The 17,777-nt window shown below is 40.4% G+C and overlaps 1 protein-coding gene across 3 annotated transcripts in view; it reads left to right on the forward strand.

Annotated features, from left to right (window-relative positions):
- Positions 1–17,777, forward strand: part of CMYA5 (cardiomyopathy associated 5) — a 97,707-nt gene that overhangs the window by 23,513 nt on the left and 56,417 nt on the right. For 2 of the 3 annotated variants that reach the window (XM_060761608.2, XM_060761610.2), the window contains exon 2: positions 4,970–12,107. In XM_060761608.2, coding sequence (XP_060617591.2) covers positions 4,970–12,107 — 7,138 coding nt within the window. The remainder of the gene's footprint in view (positions 1–4,969; positions 12,108–17,777) is intronic. The other variant, XM_060761609.2, reaches the window with a different exon arrangement.

Genomic DNA, 17,777 nt, shown 5'->3' on the forward strand with positions numbered 1-17,777 from the left:
CTTCCGGGTGGCCTACCCAAACAGTTTTAATAATGAATTTTAAACTTGTCTTGTGTCCACTATATTTTAATCATTGTTCTGTATATTTTAATATATGTTTTTGTGGAAATATGGTTTAATATGTGCCTTTTATGTAATGATTATGTGTTTTTAGTTCTGTTGTAACTCACCTCAAGCCACAAGGAGAGGCGGGTAAGAAATAAAATTATTATTATTATTATTATTATTATTATTATTACTAATAGTGCTTGCCTTCCTTTCATTATATAATGGGAAACAGGCTTTACAGTTTGGATATGTTAGGGATGCATTGCTATTCTTCAAATCCTTCAACTTGCCTAACCACCAGCCATGCTGGTTGGGGATTTTGAGAGTTGGAGTCACTGCATTGATGAGAGTAAGGGATTATCAGAAAGCATCTTCTAGTCTGAAACTGGCCCTGATCTTCACGTATTTCCTAAGGAGACACATTTCCCTCTAAATTTGCTCCCCCCACTCGAGGAACATAAGTTTTCCCCTTCCAACACACCCACACACAGTCCCTAAATAAATTGATGCACTATGATTAAAAAGTTGTTAGCTGAGGAGGAATCTTGAGATAGCAGCATGACGTAGTCGCTTGCCTGTGTTGTGTGAAGGAGCCAGGCTCACCTTCTGTTGAAAGAAACATGATGAATGGGGGTACACCGAAGAAAAACAGTCCCATGGAGAATCACTGTGGATTCCAGATAAATCTAAGATTAAAAAGATAATGAAGTAGGTCAAGATGGATGATACTGTAGCTAGAAGGAATAGACAGCATGAGACTATTGTCTAGACCAATTAAAGGGAAGCGTATGTGCCTAAATGAAGTGCAAGCTTTTAATCAAAGCATAGAAGTTGAGCTCCAAATAGGGACAGGTTATAGTCTGTGGTGTAGGCTGTTCCATCACAACTTTTTGAGACTATCATTGATTATGGAGGGATGGGAGCCCTGCTGGTTTGCTATTTCCCCAATAAACATCAAAGGAAGAAGAAAAATAACTTTATTTTTCTATCCCGCCTCCATCTCCCCGAGGGGACTTGGGGTGGCTTACATGGGGTCAAGCCCAGCAACATACAATTAAACACAGAAATAACATATTAAAGTATCATAAAAACAGCATAAACAACAATAAACAAACATCATAAGCAACAACAGACTCATTTTTTGAGGGGGGGGGGAGGGGCCAATACGTGAAACGAGTTAAAGGATAGGCTGGTCAATAAGGTGGATAGAACGTATAGTAGCATAGGAATAGAGCAATTAAACAGGATCATTTCGGCTTAACTTTAAAACGTAGTAATCAAATATAGGAATTTGAATTCAGGTCATGGTTAGAAACCATCTGTCAAAGTAAGGAATATACATATGAAAACTGGGAAGTTCAACACATCTATGATGAGATAGCCCCCCCCCCCGCCCCCATGGTGTAGCAGGTTAACTGCTGAGCTGCTGAACTTGCTGACCGAAAGCTTGGCAGTTCGAATCCGGGGAGTGGGGTGAGCTCCTGCAGTTAGGCCCAGCTTCTGCCAACCTAGCAATTCAAAAACATGCAAACGAGAGGTACTGCTTTGGAGGGAAGACAATGATGCTCCATGCAGTCATGCTAGCCATATGACATTGGAGGTTTCTACGAGCAATGCCGGCTCTTCGGCTTAGAAATGGAGATGAGCACCACTCCCCAGAGTCAGTCACATCTAGACTTAATGTCAAGGGGAAACCTTTACCTTTACTATGAAGAGATAAGAGGTAATTATGAGTGCAGAATTGTTGCAGAAGATTTACCTGTGACTCAAAGTGTGAGAAATATTATAGAGGCCAGAAAGTCTACATATATCCAGAAATAATATCTACTGCATATAAAGTGATGGTCAGCTAAGAGCTCATCACATTTCACACTACAATGCCAACAAAGAGCCCTAGCACACTACACTGTTATAGCACTGATTCCATTTTAACTTCCATTGCACATTCTGTGGAATTCTAGGGTTTGTAGTTTAGTGAAGCCCAAGGGCTTTGTGGCTGAGAAGGATAAATTATAAACTGCATATCCCAGGATTCCATACTATGTTGCCATGGCAGTCAAAGGGGAATAATAGTGCAGTGTGATAAGGACCTACGTTGTTGCAGCTCCCTCTGCATTGATATCCAGTTTGCAAAGGTGAGTCTCCTTTGCTGGATTGAGCTCAAATGTACAAGCCTGAATTCTTGAGAATGCTCAGTTTATACCATCTAGATTATAATAAACATTTTGAGAAGTCTACATTCTAGAGATACCTGTCCTGAAAATGTCTTCACAGTCTCTATATTACTGTCAATAATGAATGATCTGGTGGAAATGGGGCCAAGCAGTACCTCATGCCACTTGAACTCCAGGGATTCTCAGCCTTCCTGAAAGATGTGGTAGCTAAAACAGAAATATAACTCTGTACTCCTTGTAGAAGTCAAGGTGTGGAGACATTCTTCTGACAAATTGTTTTGCAATTGTTATGGGAATTTCAGGAATGAGAGAAGAAAAAGCAAGCAGTTATATATTCTCTCCATATTCAAGTCTGATAGAAATATTTATTTATTTATTTATTGTATTTATATTCCGCCCTTCTCACCCTGCAGGGGAGTCAGGGTGGATTAGATTGCACATATACATGGCCAACATTCAATGCCATTTAGACATACGACATACATAAACAGACATTGAGGCAATTTAACATTCCAGCTTTTCTGGCTTCATGGGGATATACTCGGTTCTGGCCACAGGAGGAGCTGCCACTTCACCATCCACTTATGACACTGGGTTCTTTGATGGAGTACTTCCTCATTCTTCTGCACGCTGCTGGAAGGTTTTATTTCAATTAGCCTCCTTGCATAAAGCAGTACCTAAATTTCCTACTTGACAGATGCAACTGTCTTTTGGGCTGCATAGGTTAACAGCAAGCTTGACCATTAATTATTGGAAGCTTACTCCAACCTAGGCTGGCTTTGAACTCATGACCTCTCGGTCAGTAGTGATTTAATGCAGCTGGCTACTAACTAGCTGCACCACAGCCCGGTCCTAGATAATAGAATTTACTCAGTTCAGGTCTTTTCTAACACTTTTCTAACAGCAATGCTACTCCCCTTTCACACTACAGTTATGGCATTTTGATAACACTTTGTTTGATATGATTCCATCCTCTGGGATCACAGGGATTGTAGTCTTGTGAAGCAATTCTAAATCTCTCCACCTCAGAATTCTAAATGCCTCATGAAACTATAAATTCCAGAAATCATTGGAGTGATGAAAACTCAAGTGCACTTACATTTTTCATTTTATTTGTGAAGTTCCTGATAAACAACAGCTCAACTCAACTCAATCAGGGCAGCATCTTTTAAATTAAATGTCAGCACCTTTCATATGTATTAGGCTACCAAGTCCATCATTCCAGCAAACACTACTGAACTTGTTGAAGCCTTTCATGGCTGGAATCACTGGGTTGTTGTAGGTTTTTTCTCCCATCCTGGACTTTCCACAGATATATAAACCCAATTTTTCCTAGTTTCCAACAGAGCGTACAACTTCTGAGGATGCCTGCCATAGATGTAGGCAAAACATCAGGAGAGAATGCCATACAGCCTGAAAAACCTACAACAACCCACTACTGAACTGGTTGTGGATCTTGAACGTTGTAGTATAATACGTCTGGAAGCCGTGACAAATAGGGGACAGTGGTAAAATGTAGAAAACAGATTAGTTTGGGGTAGAGAAACATTTGTGGAGAAATGAGGAACAGAGAGATTCAGATTCACCAAGAAGAAACTATTCAAGTACTCAGATCATTACATCAAAAGCTAGCTGTTTATGTTTATCATCCTGTAGCATATGTTAAAAAAAAATTGTGTCAGGAGTGACTTGGGAAACTGCAAGTTGCTTCCGGTGTGAGAGAATTGGCCATCTGCAAGGACGTTGCCCGGGGATGGTCAGATGTTTTACTATCCTGTTAAGCAGTGGTTCTCAACCTGGGGTCTCCAGATGGTTTTGGCCTTCAACTCCCAGAAATCCTAATAGTTGGTAAACTGGCTGGGATTTCTGGGAGATGTAGGCCAAAAACATCTGGGGACCCCAGGTTGAGAACCACTGTGTTAGAGACTTCTCTTATGTCTCCACATGAGAAGCTGGAGCTAACAGATAGGAGCTCACCCTGCTCCCTGGATTTGAACCATCAACCTTTCGGTCAGCAGTCCTGCTAGCACTATTACGCCACCAGGGCTCCTGTGTAGATAAATGCAGGGGAGTTTGCTTGCCGTGGCTTGATTTGTAATGCTTTTTATTGAGAGGTTGGATTCAATAGCCCATAATGCTCCTTCCAACACACATGCACACACACATGCTCAACATATTGAGTTAAAGAATAGAAAGGAAACTTTTTCCTGATCTCAGACTTGCATGTAATTCTAACACAATAATACACATACCTATTATTCCTTAGGAGTGATGTAGACATAAATGGGAAAATGGGGAAATATTTTCCTGTTGCCTCGATTGATCTTAAGAAATTGTGGGAGGGAAAAGGGGAACATATTTTCCCTGCCACAACAGGATTTCCTTCAAGACATGTAAGTCAAAAATATGTCACTTATAAATTAAACCCATGATTACCTTTCAGTGACCAATTACAAAACAAAACCTGCTAAATGCAAAGCATGGAGCTGAGGAAAAGTTGTGGGATATAGCAAACAACATTTTGTCAAAGTGTGTGTGTGTGTTTGTGGGAGGAAAAACTCTGAAAATGCAATGATAAATGCATTGACCAATTTGCCTCTTAATATGACCACATGAGATATTTTCAATATTTTAAAATTTAAACCTTTTAATGATTATTTTGGAACATTGGGCAGTTTTTGTCTTTGTATATTTTAATGAATGACTTGAAAAATAAAGTTATACTTTCTTAATATTTGTTTCTTTAGCAGTTTAAAAAGGCTTAACCAGAATGAAGACGTGAAATCCAAGTTATCTGATGCTATGGATGCCAATCAAAGTGAAGATAGTGGACTGACATGGGAGACAAGTTCAAGCAGATGTTCCACATCCCAAGCTTCAGAAACTAGTGCTACATCTGGGGCTTATAGTATAGAAAACTCATATGTGGATTGTCCTCCAGGGAAAGTTAAATGTCCGATGGATGAGGGAAAGACTGCTCAGAAAAGATCAAGCCACTCACCAGACCAGGCACCAATGGATCCAAATAGGACAATAGGATCAGATTGTAAGAAATATGACTTTCCTGAAGGATCGATAAATATAAGCACTCAAGAAAGAGAATTAGATCCTGCCGATCCCCAGTCATGGCCTTTACAAGTACAACCTTCAAAGATTAAAGACTATTTGGTACACATCACACAGGAAGTGGTTCTTTTTGGCCCAGAAGAAAAGGACAATGCTTTGATGAGAAAGGGAGAGCTGCCTCTTAAGGGAACAGTTAGAGCGAGGATTCAGCAGATCACAGCTGTGTTGGAAGAGAGAAATAAAAAGATTTTCCGGAGAATAAACCAAAAAGATGTGCCCCCACCTTCAGATGTAATCAGGAAGCCTAGAGAACAACCCAAAATATTCGCTAGACAAGGCATTTCTGTATCTTTACGACATGTTGAGAGAGATACCCCAGATAAGAAGAACAAGAAGGAAATTATTTCTCATAATCTCAGGCACGTGGAGACCAATAGTTCAAAGGCTGGTGTGTCTGTTCCGTATAACAAAGATGAAAAGCGAGCACGGCGTCCTTTTCTGCCTGAAAAAGTAAATAACACTACCCAAAAGCCACCACCAATTTCACTGCGCTCATCTAACCAAGCCAAAAAGCTGGATACAAAAAAACAGTCACCTGTAAAGCAAACCTCAACCCCAGAACAAGCAAGCATTGCTTCATCAGATTGGCAGGACAAAACAGAGAAAAGATCAAAGCCAGCTCTACCTCCTGGGACTCCAACAATCACTACAGAGAAATCATCCAGCCATCTTGCTGAAACAGAGAAACAGAAAATACAGGATCATTCACCATTGACCACAAAGGTATCTGATACAGCAGAAGAATCGAAGCCTTTGCTAGAGCAGGAAGCAGCTCAGCTCCACCCCACTATTCCTACTGAATCCCTTTCTTATCCTGAAAAAGGTGCAAATAACCAGTCAGATTCAATTGCAACCATACCATCTGAACCAGCAATTAAGGTCACACCATATCCAAGTAGGTTTGGAGACACGCAGCCTAAGCATGAGCAACCAGTTTCACCTGATGTTGGAAAACAAGATGTTGAACTCACCATTCCTACACAAACGGAGGTCAAAAATGCAGCCTTGTCACATCCCACTGAAGATGCAGGGAAGCAAGACATTCCTCTTTATGCACCTGAAACTTCAGGGTCTGTGCCTGAGCTGGCAGAATTACTACCTTCTATTGGCAGAGCCAAAAAGGAAGAGTTGGAAGTGGGCTATTCAAAAACGGAAGAGACACAGGAGCAACTGGCCATGATTTTACAAGCAGATTCAAAGCCTCCGCACTCACAGCATTTGGCAAAAGAATCTGATGCTGGTGAAACTGAAACTGTACCTGATTTAGCTCTTACAACAAGCGGACAAGAAATGCAGGAAGAATCCAGGTATAAAACTTCAGAAGAGCACTCTGGCCTTCCACAGCCCTTGTATCTTTCAGGCGAAAGAACAGAGCATAAAGAAGAAGAGCATCTGGGATCAGATTTGACAGAGCAAGCTGCTTCAGCACAAATATCTGTGGCCATATCGGTGGAGCCAGAACATCCAGACATGTCACTGTCAAAAGGCAATGCAGAGAAGCAGGCTGCACTGCTGGAGGCGTCAGAGTTATTACTCCCTACTCCTGATGCACAGAGAGAAGAAACTCACCAGCTCTCTGTAACAGTAGCACAATCAGAAAATGAGCTTCCCACTATCTCTGAACCTATAAAGGCACCACAGGAATCAGAACCCTTAGAGCTGTCACACATCAGAGGTAAGGAAGTACGTCCGGACTCCCCAGTGGAAGCATTCAGCTCATCTGAGCAACTGCCATGTATTTCATCTCATCTCACTGAGAATGAAGAAAAACAGGAATCTCTGCCATCCCCACTAGTAATTGCAAGACCACTGCTGGAACACCTAGACTCTGCTTTACCATGCCCACCCGATCAAAGGGAGATGCAAAACAATCTGCCACCGGCCTCTGAGGCAGTTGCTAAAGGGCCAGAAGCATCATCACAACCACTGCTGGTTGTACAAAATGCTGAAGTTGCAAAAGTGGAGATCAAGCCTGCATCTCCCACAGAAAAAAAGGCATATCTTTCAAGAGAGACAGATGTTGTCATAGACAAGAAAGCAACTCAGCTCATTTCACCTCTGTCTACAGAACCTTTGAGTGAATCACTTGTTCCATCCCAAGAAGAAGAAAAGTTAAAAGACCAGTTCCATCCATGTACAAATGAAATGCCATCTTTGGTGGATAAATCTGAATCCCATCCCACCATCAGTGAAGGTGAGCAAGAACAACAGTATCATTTACCTGCATCTCAGTTGGATCATTTGGTCAAACCTGAATCAAGAAATCTGAGTATGGAACAGAACTCTTCTGTATTGCCCCAGTTGGCAGAAACAATTCCATTGTCTCTTGCATATGAATGGGATAAGAAAGATATCTGCCCTGACAAATCCATCACTGAGCCATTGCATCCAGATTCAGAACAGACTGTTTCTGCACTGGAAAAACAAGAAAAACAGCAGGATGAAGCTAAGAAAACTATTCAGCAGTTATCACATACAGATTTGGCAAAGGAATCAGATCTATTTGAGTCAACAGAGAAAGCAGAAATAAATGATACCCCAATACATTTGCCTGTAACTCCACAAGATTCATCTCACGCAGGTTATTTAATGGAAACACAAAAAGATCAGTGTGTTACAACAGATGCAACAGCTCTGAGTATACCATGCAATAAGGCTGAGGCAGAGAAATATGACATGGCAGAACCAGAATCAAAACTTACTGTAAAACAAGCTTTTCAGATTTCAGCAGCAAAGGTAGAAGCAGATTATTCAGGGCCAGAGTCACAAGGAGAATTAGAAGCAGAGTTTCCTGAACCTGGATCAAGAAAACATTTAAATGTGTCCTTCCCATCTCCAGATATAAGGGAAGACCTTCAGTCACAGAAATCTGTGATTCCAGAAGAACGGCCTGTTTCATTAGAGAGAGAGAGTAAAGACCATGAACGTAATTCACTCAAAACTCCAGTGTCAACATTGGAACCATCCAGTGCTGGTCCAGAAACTCTGGGAAGTCAAAACTACCCATGTGATACTTTGAATAAGGTACCTAAAATATCTCCAATAATTCCACAACTGGTTTCTGATAAAAGGAAGGAAATTCCCACAAAGGACGTTGGAAGTTTATCTTCATTCACAGAGCAGTCAAAACTTATTTCACAAGACCTTAAGGACAAGGAAGGAAAAAATGAGTTCCATCAGTTTTCTGAGGCTCAGCAAATGGTGCCAGATGAAACACAACCCTTGAGTACTGTCCCCCATGGTGGATCCAGAGAAGAGATGCCCAATTCTGTCACAACCCCAGAGACTGAGCTAGAGATGCCAAGTTCCATTCTAGAAGATGTGGTTTCCACAAAAGTAAATGAAATGCCTCCTTCTGAATTATCATATGCTGTTGCTGAAAGACAGAAAAAAGATAATTTGGCTTCACTTCTGAATAAGTCAGAGCAAATGGCTGCTGGAAAACCAGATGTACAAGATGCTCAACCTGGTTTGTTTCTGACTGGACAATCAGAAATGAGTAACCAAGAAAATGAGCCATGCCCTCCTGTGGCATCAGAGCTAGAAGATTTGTCCTTAATTAATTCCATCGAAGAGATCAAGAAACAAGAGACTTCTCCATCTTTACCTTCTGTGGAACCATCAGCACCCATACACCAGGAATTGCGGTATCAGAAGGGAGAAAACCAGGAAAGGATAACACTGGAGGCTGAACAGTCAAGAGAGCATGATGCTCCATTAAAGTTATCCATTCTGCAAGAGGAGAACTTAAAACAGATATTGTCAGTTCCACCTTTTCTCACCAAAAAAGTGGAAGAGCAGGAAATCTGTTCACAAATATTAGCACCCTCAGTGTCACCTGCATTGAGTCAGTCTGTTACCCTGAATCTAAATGAAGAAGATAAACAGAAAGGAATCGAAACTTATCCTACTGAGGAAGTAAATGGGATACCAGAAGAACCCTTGTCTCTTGCTGCGTTCCTCTTGTCTGAGGCAAATGCAGTACATACTTCTCTCCCTCAGACTACAGACAAAGAGAACCTAGACATGAAACCTCCTTCTGAGGAATCTGATTTGTTAACTGAAAAATCAGGAAAGGTGTTTGCTCTTCCTGATACAAATACAACTGCTAAAAGAGAATCTGAGTCTTCTGCAATACATTTTGAACCAGAGTTCCTTTCTGAAAAGCCTCAAGATGATGTTACTAATAGAAGCTGCTTTCAAGAAAAACTGGAAGACAATTCTGATATTCAGACATATCCTAATTTTATTCCAAATGAGATTTCCAATGTTGCTATATCAGAAGCCATGGATGACACTAATGTACAGAAGCCACGCTCAACAGTAGGCTCAGAACTGCCAGCAGACTCAGCCATCAGCAAAGGTATAGGAATTAGTGCAGAAGACATTTCAAAAGCAGCAGAAGAAAAGTGTTTGTTCAATTCAGAAGGAATGTTGGGAGAACCTAAAAATGTTTCAGAGGGAACCTTGAGGGAGCCTGAAAAGTACTTAGAAAAAACAAAGGAATCAAAAGGTCAGAGGAAAGTGAGAGAAGAATCTATTCTTGCTCCTGAACTTGATCAAGGAAAAGACACTTTTGATATTTTTGAAAGTTATGAGGTGGTGAATATTCATGCTTTGACTGATAAAGAAGATCCCCATGTATCAAACAGTTTACAATGTTCTGAAACAGCTTCTTCACTGAAAACAAAACCATGGAGTAATTCTGAAGATATAGCAGTTGACCATGAACCTTCAATAAGTGGAGAAGCCTTAAAAGCAGGCAAGCATGAAAATAGGCGAAATGAATCAAAAGAACGTATTGAACAAAAACGTGTCAAGGAAAGTACCAAAGCCAACGAAGAAATTTCCATTCTTCCAGAAAGCAAGGAAGATGATATTTTTAAAAATATTGACATGGAATATGTTGGTAACTTGATTAATGATACATCCTTCAGCCAGACTGGAAAAGAGAAGTCTATTAAGGAAGATCAGAGGCCATCTGATGTTACAAAGAAAACATTGGAGAAAGCTAGATCTTTAGCTGAAAGCTCAGAAAAGACTTTAAATGTTTCTTTATTAGAAAGGAATTTGGATGAAGTATCTTGTGGAATAGAAAAGAAAGAAAACATAATGGCCACCCATGAAAGCATCTTAAAATTATCAGGTGAAAATAAAGAAGTTGATGGTGTTACGGACACGGATAAGGACATAGAGAGTAGACTGGACTTAGTTGAAGCTGGTGTCCCCTTATTTAATTCAGAAAAAGACATATCATCTCAGTCCTCATTGACTTCCTTGCCTGTCTCTCCAGCCAGCCCTGAGCCACCTGCTCTGGCATTTTTATATAGAGACCTCCATGAAGAAGTAATGGGGGCAAATAAAGAAGACAATATATGTTCAGCCAGTGAAGAAATTGGGAGCACTGGTGTGTCTTTTCCTGCCACAACTCATGCTTCAAATGATGAGACTGAAATATTTTTGAAAAAGGACATTCCCAAAGATTATATTTCAAATAATTTGGAAGAATCCCAGAAGAAAGAAGTTCTGAAAGAACAGCCTATTAATGAACCAGCTGTAAATCAGTCAAACATCTTAGAGAACACACATGAACTAAACAAAGAACAAAATCAGTCTGTTCACATTCTAACTGAACCATATGACCAAACAGTGGCTGTAGCACCAAGAGAAATGGTGGAGAATATGACTGACAAATTGACAAAGGGGCCAGCTGAGATCGTGAGCAACATAAAAGTTGGCATTTGCCACCCTACACATGCAATTCCTTTTGGAAGTAAACTGTATGGGTCAGGTGCAAGCAATGATGATGAGGATAGTCAAAAGGAGGAATCCATACCTGAAGAAAGAGGTGAGATGCTACCAGAGGAAACAAGTGATGAGGAGTCAAGTCCAATACTTGATTATGCAGCAACTGTCTATCAGAATGAAGCAAGTGTACAACATGAACCAATGGACACTTGCTTTGCAGTTGGCCAAAATCAACAACGAATTGAAAAACCAGTTCAACAGACAGATAGTGGTGACCTCAAAGAACCTGTAGAACTAAGCCAACAGTCACTTGAAGCATTCTGCAACATTAACACTCCCTGGCAATTTGAGGGAGAACGACCAGAAGACAACTTAATATCAGCCCTTGAGCCTGTGTCACAGGATACAATTGTTTTAGAACATGAACATCTTTCAGACTGGGATACTGAGAGGCAAGCATTTGGGGAAAGTATCAACGATGATCTATATGAGGATGACACAGAAATAGCAGACCTACTATCAACAGAAGCAAAAGCTGAGAGATCATTTGGTGAAATGGATTATTCTCTTTTGTCACATGATTTTGACACCTACCCATTGTACTCAATAAAAGAGGAAGAGTATAGTGACATTGAAGAAGATTTAGCTGAGCTCATGGATTATGAAATGGTTAACCAAGATGATGTTTTTCAGGAGGAAACATCTTCAGAAGTGGCTTGTGAGGAGCTGCTGTTTGATGACAGAAAAACATTAGACCGCATTAGTAATACATATGAATTTGTGAATGAAGGAGAGATAAGCACACATGCTGAAAAAGATGAGTTGATGGATCCTGATAGGCTACCAAGAAATGTTCCAGAGATTGAGGTCCTACAGAAAGAAATAGATGAGGCACAGTTTGATACCTATTGCCACCAGTGTCGATGTCCCATCTCAGCTGATGACAAGCTTTCTGGGGAGCATAAGGAGCATGACATGACAGACTTGGATATAGCCGTGACTGTATTAAAGGTAAGCAAATAACATTCTGAACTTACTGTTCGATGTTATCCTTGATACTCATGCTAAATTGAGGAAGACTCAGTGAAATATGTATTATATATCAGGGTAAAAAGAGGAAATATTTGGTAATATCATAACAACAGCAGATTGTGTTGTTGTTAATTTAGTCGGGGTGCATCTACATTGTGAAATCAAGGTAGGCTGACACCACGTTAACTATCATGGGTTAATGCTATGGGATCTTGGGAGTTGTAGTTTAGTAAGACATCAGCACTATTTGGCAGAAAACACCAAATACCTTGTAAAACTACAATCATTCCCATCATTCCATAGCAATGAGCCATAGCCGTTAGCGTGGTGTCAAACTGCATTATTTCTACTGTGTCAATGAACCTTCAGCTACTTTTGAGAGAGACTTCCTGACATGTATTGAGTGTAATGGTAACTGGAGTATCTTCAGATATATTTTTTTCAGCACCTTGAGGTTCAGTTCTCTTTTTTGGACTGTAAATTATAGGCATCTAATACTAGTATCAGTCTGGAGAGCCAACAACAGATCTATATAGTATCTATTTTCATAATCATCATCATATTTAATTACTTATTAATCGCCCTCCATCCAAGAATGTTCTAGGCGATTTACAGCTAAATTGTAAAAGATAAAATACATACATACAGAAATTAAAAATTAACAGAGATTGAATGCTCTAGTAAAAAACCAGGTCTTAAGTGCTAGAGTAAAAGGCCCTAGGTCACGCATGGCTCTCATATAGGATAGCAAGGAATTCCATAAGGCAGGGGCAGAAATAGAAAAAGCCCTGTGTCTGGTACTTTCCAAGTGCACTTCTCTAGGACCCGGTATATAGAGTAAGTTGCATTGGGCTGGTCGTTGTGACCTCCGATGATGGGAGAATGAGAGACGGTCCCTAAGGTATGATGGACCCTGGCCATAAAGAATTTTAAAGGTCAGAACTAACATCTTATACAGGCCACGGTACTCAGTTGGAAGCCAATGTAAATGTTGCAGCACTGGTGTTATATGGCATTTCATGGGTGTTCTTGTGAGTAACCTGGCTGCCACATTCTGAACAATACGGAGCTTTCGTGTCGTAGACATCGGAAGGCCAACATACAGGGCGTTGCAATAGTCCAGCCTAGACGTGACCGTGGCATGGATGACAGTTGCCAGAGCCTCGTCAGATAGGTAGGGTGTCAGTTGCCTTGCTTGTCGTATTCTACCTAATCCTTTTAATGTCTCTTTCTTTATTGAAGGTACTGTATGTGTGTGCTATTGAATAACTGGCCAAGTTAATAAAATTTAAAATAAATTAACACAAATAACACTATAGTGCTTCATAAAAAATAACTAAATTGCCAAGCTGTTGAAAGGCTTTCTGTGTCACCAATGTTGTCTGTGCCTTCAAATATCAAGATTCCTATATGCATTTAATTCAGAAAGGAATATTTACACACACACACACACACACACACAGATTCCTTTAACATTACAGAGTGTTCAAAGCACTTTGCATTCATTATCTCTGTAACACCTGCATAACTGTGTAAGCCACATAATATTAATATATCTGTATTTCTCTTAAGGCAATGGAAGGGTACCCAGATCAGCCTTATACATCATGGCTTGTTTATCTATTGTTTATTTATCTATTTATTTATTTATATATATATATATATTTTATATAGCCAATCTTTTTCTCCAGCATGAGTCTCAAAATTGAAAAGTTTACAAAAATGAAATATCTCAAGGACTCTGGGTTCCTACCCATTGCATGGTGTCCTAATTTTTTTTCCTGACAGAAGTGACTTGAGAAACTGCAAGTTGCTTCTGCTGTGAGAGAATTGGCCATCTGCAAAGACATTGCAGGTGACTGGATGTGTTACCATCCTGTGGGAGGCTTCTCTCATGTCCCTACATGGGAAGCTGAAGCTGACAGATTGGAGTGCACCCTATCTTGCGGATTCAAACCACTGATCTTCAAGTCAGCAGTTCAACCAGCACAAGGGTTTAACCCATTGCACCACAGCAGCTCCTTAATGCTGTTAGGCAGGGGTCCTCAAATTAAAGCCCGGGGGCCAGATGCGGCCCACCAAGGTCATTTACCCGGCCCTCGCTCAGGGTCAATCTAAGTCTGAAATGACTTGAAACTACACAACAACAACAATCCTATCTCATCAGCCAAAAGTAGGTCCACACTTCCCATTGAAATAATAATAAGTTTATATTTGTTAAAATTGTTCTTTATTTTAATTATTGTATTGTTTTTAAATGTCTTTTGCACTACAAATAAGATACGTGTCGTGTGCATAGGAATTCATTAGTGTTTTTTTCAAATTATAATCCGGCCCTCCAACAATTTGAGGGACTGTGACCTGGCCCTCTGTTTAAAAAGTTTGAGGACTCCTGCTGTCAGGCCCGTAGCCAGGATTTCGTTTGGGGGGGGGGCTGAATTTTTTTAAGGGGGGGTTCGGGGTGGGGGCTCAGTTTCGGGGGGGGGGGCTGAGTCTGAGTGAAAGAGGGTCTAGCCTAGCAAACCTTTTGTATCATTACCCCAATACCCCCATGCATATGGGATATATTGAGTCTGGTGATCAGATCATGATATGAATAAACATAACAGTTTAAATAATGCACCAGTAAGGCCTTTTCGCGAACCACCATGAGAATTTGGGGGGGGGGTGAAGCCCCCCGAGGGCCCCCCCCCCCCCCGCCTGCTGTTAAGGCTGACATGAAATTTGAACGGATGGCTCCTCTGTTGTGTAAATAAAAAAGTTTGAGCCACCACTCTTCAAATACCTCACCTAGCATGATCAAAGGCTTTACTGGCTGGGTGATTTTAAGAGGTGCATTCCCCCAAAAAGCTGTCTTTCCAAACTCTATATTTTTCCAAATTCTGCTCCTACCTCTGCATTGCATCAGATTCCTAACATGCCCTTCCATGACTTGTAATTCTAGTGAACATGCCCTGTTATATCATTCAAGGGCAAAATTTCTTGATATCCATTGCAAAAGTTCCCATTGATTTTTTAATCGTGCTTGATCCCTACTCAGCATATTGAGATTCATACTACAACAGCGAATGCTAAGCAGTTACTAAGAATACCAAAAGTCACATGCTGTGGCTGCATCCCTAGACTGGTTTCTTGAAAGTCAAAGGACTTGAGCATATCCCCTGACATCACCCCTTGGCTCTGTGACTTGAAGAAGGAGCCAAAAATGGAATCTAGCTCTGAGAATTTCTCTACCAGGCAAACACTGCTTTCACCCTTATGTCTCATGTGTCTGGTTTCTACTATTCATATATTGTGATTTTAAAGGAAGTGCTTTGAAAACAGAGTACTTTCCATTTGGGCATTTCTCAATATTGCAGTGTGTAAGCCTGATAAATCCTTAATAAGAACTATTTTAAAAAGGAATATTGCTCTATAAACACACACAGCTACCTTCAAAGCACAGAATGTCTGTACATTTATCTTCTTGCTCAATACAAATATCACCAATTGGTATATAAATGTTAAGGATTCCTCTGACATTAAGTCTAGTCATGTCTAACTTTGGGCAGTGGTGCTCATCTCAATTTCTAAGCTGAAGAGCAGCCATTGTCTGTAGACACCTCCAAGGTCATGTGGCCAGCATAACTGCATGGAGCATCATTACCTTCCCACAGAAGCAGTACCTATTGATGTACTCACATTTGCATGTTTTCTAACTGCTAAGTTGGCAGATGCTGGGCCTAACAGAGAGTGCTCCCCTTGCTCTCCTGATTTGAACCGACAACTGTTCGGTCAGCAAGTTCAGCAGCTCAGTGGTTTAACCTGCTGTGCTACCAGAGGGCCCAAATTGTATATACATTTACATTTATAAATTATATACCCAATTGGCATATAATTTAGAAAATTATAAATATATATATAAATTGGTATATACATTTTATAATTTTACAAAAAGTCACAGATGCTAATTTGCAGTCTTACTTTACCCTTCCTAACAGTTATGCAGAGAAATCTGATTAATATTATGGGCATCTATGAAACACAAACTGCTCTTGAACAAATGTCCCAATATTCCAAAGGAAGGTCAGAGAGGGCTTTCAATTGTTGAGTGTTGTGCTCCATTTATTAACGAAACTAAGCCTCCATGAGAAACAGGTCCTGAAGAGAAGGAAAAGCAGTGTTACTTTAACTCAGAAGACAGCAATAACGTTTCAGTTGATTCAATACAATGCCAGGAATCCAAGTATTTTTATGTAAAAACAGGATCTGCTCAACTCCTTTTCCTTCCTCATATTTTCTGAAGGACAGGGCATCTTCCAAAGAGATATCCAATGAAGCTACAAATGAAATGAAAAAAAAAGACCTGTTCCCAGTACTGTGTATTAGGCATGGTTAGGTTCGGTCGGAATCTTTATAATTCGGAATAAATTTGGAAAGATTTCCTTTTTGAAGAGATTTTGAAGTTTTTAAGGAAACCGGAAGTCCCTTTGCCCTTCCGAAGCTTTTTCCGCCATTTCTCTTACGCATCAGTAAGTGAGTCAGAAATGATTCAGCTTTTCAAACCCGTGTGGATGGATTCCCTTCAGTTTCCTTTCCCTCCTGGTCAGCCTTGAGCAAGAGATGCAGTTTAACCCAGTTTTATAGATTCCCTTCAGTTTCCTTTCCCTCCTGGTCAGTCTTAGGCGAGAGATGCAGTTTAACCCAGTTTGGATGGATGCCCTTTGGTTTCCTTTCCCTCCTGGTCATCCTTGGGCGAAAGACGCAGTTTAACCCAGTTTAGATGGATTCCCTTCATTTCCTTTCCCTCCCATAATTTCTTCCCTCCCCCCCCCCCCCCCCCCCCACTTCTGGAAGAAAACAACTACTTTTAAAATAAAGACCATCCAATGAAACAGGAAATAACACCTTGACACCATTAACGAAGAATTTGGAAGTCTTTGAAGTGTTGAAAAGTTTTGAACTTTTTTTCTGTGAAAATCGGAATTGACTTTAGATCCAAATCACCAGCACCCCCTACATCCGAAATAAGTTTTGAACCATTTTTTTTATCAAACAAGCCTACTGTGTATGCATGTGGATTGTTGTTCATTGGCAAATGTTGTGATATATCTTGTTATCAGTGCCTTTTCCCTTGTAATTGCTTGTGATATCCTAAGGGTTATACCTTGCAGTGTCATTGGTTTTCATGTGGAAAAGGAAGGGCTAATGGTCAGCAGGCTTCAGAGAGACATTTACATATTAAAGTAGTTTTAGTAATTGAATGTATACACCTGTCCAAGAACTGGAATTTGCTGGAGAGTTCCTCTGTGTCTCAAGAGTTACAGCAATACACTGTTGGAACATTTAAAATTGAACATGCAGTATGGCCTACAAACTGGGAAACAAGGTGGGTTTAGCTCATGGGCTTTCTAGGCTACCTACCTGTTATGTGGATGCATTCACAAAAGCCGCACGGCTGTGTACAGTTGCTGATTGACACATAATTTATCCTCTTCACCTCTCTCCAGTTAGCAATTAGCCCACAGAAAAAAAGAAATGTGTCAAGAGATGGCAGATGATTTTGCTGTCACTACTTTGAAAAGGTCCCATTCTTTCAGCCCTGATTCTACTTTGACATTGGACATATGCGTGATTTCAAGACATCACTGACAAACATATCAGTGGCTT

Source organism: Anolis sagrei, chromosome 2 (genome assembly GCF_037176765.1).
Source record: "Anolis sagrei isolate rAnoSag1 chromosome 2, rAnoSag1.mat, whole genome shotgun sequence".
Taxonomy (NCBI): domain Eukaryota; kingdom Metazoa; phylum Chordata; class Lepidosauria; order Squamata; family Dactyloidae; genus Anolis; species Anolis sagrei.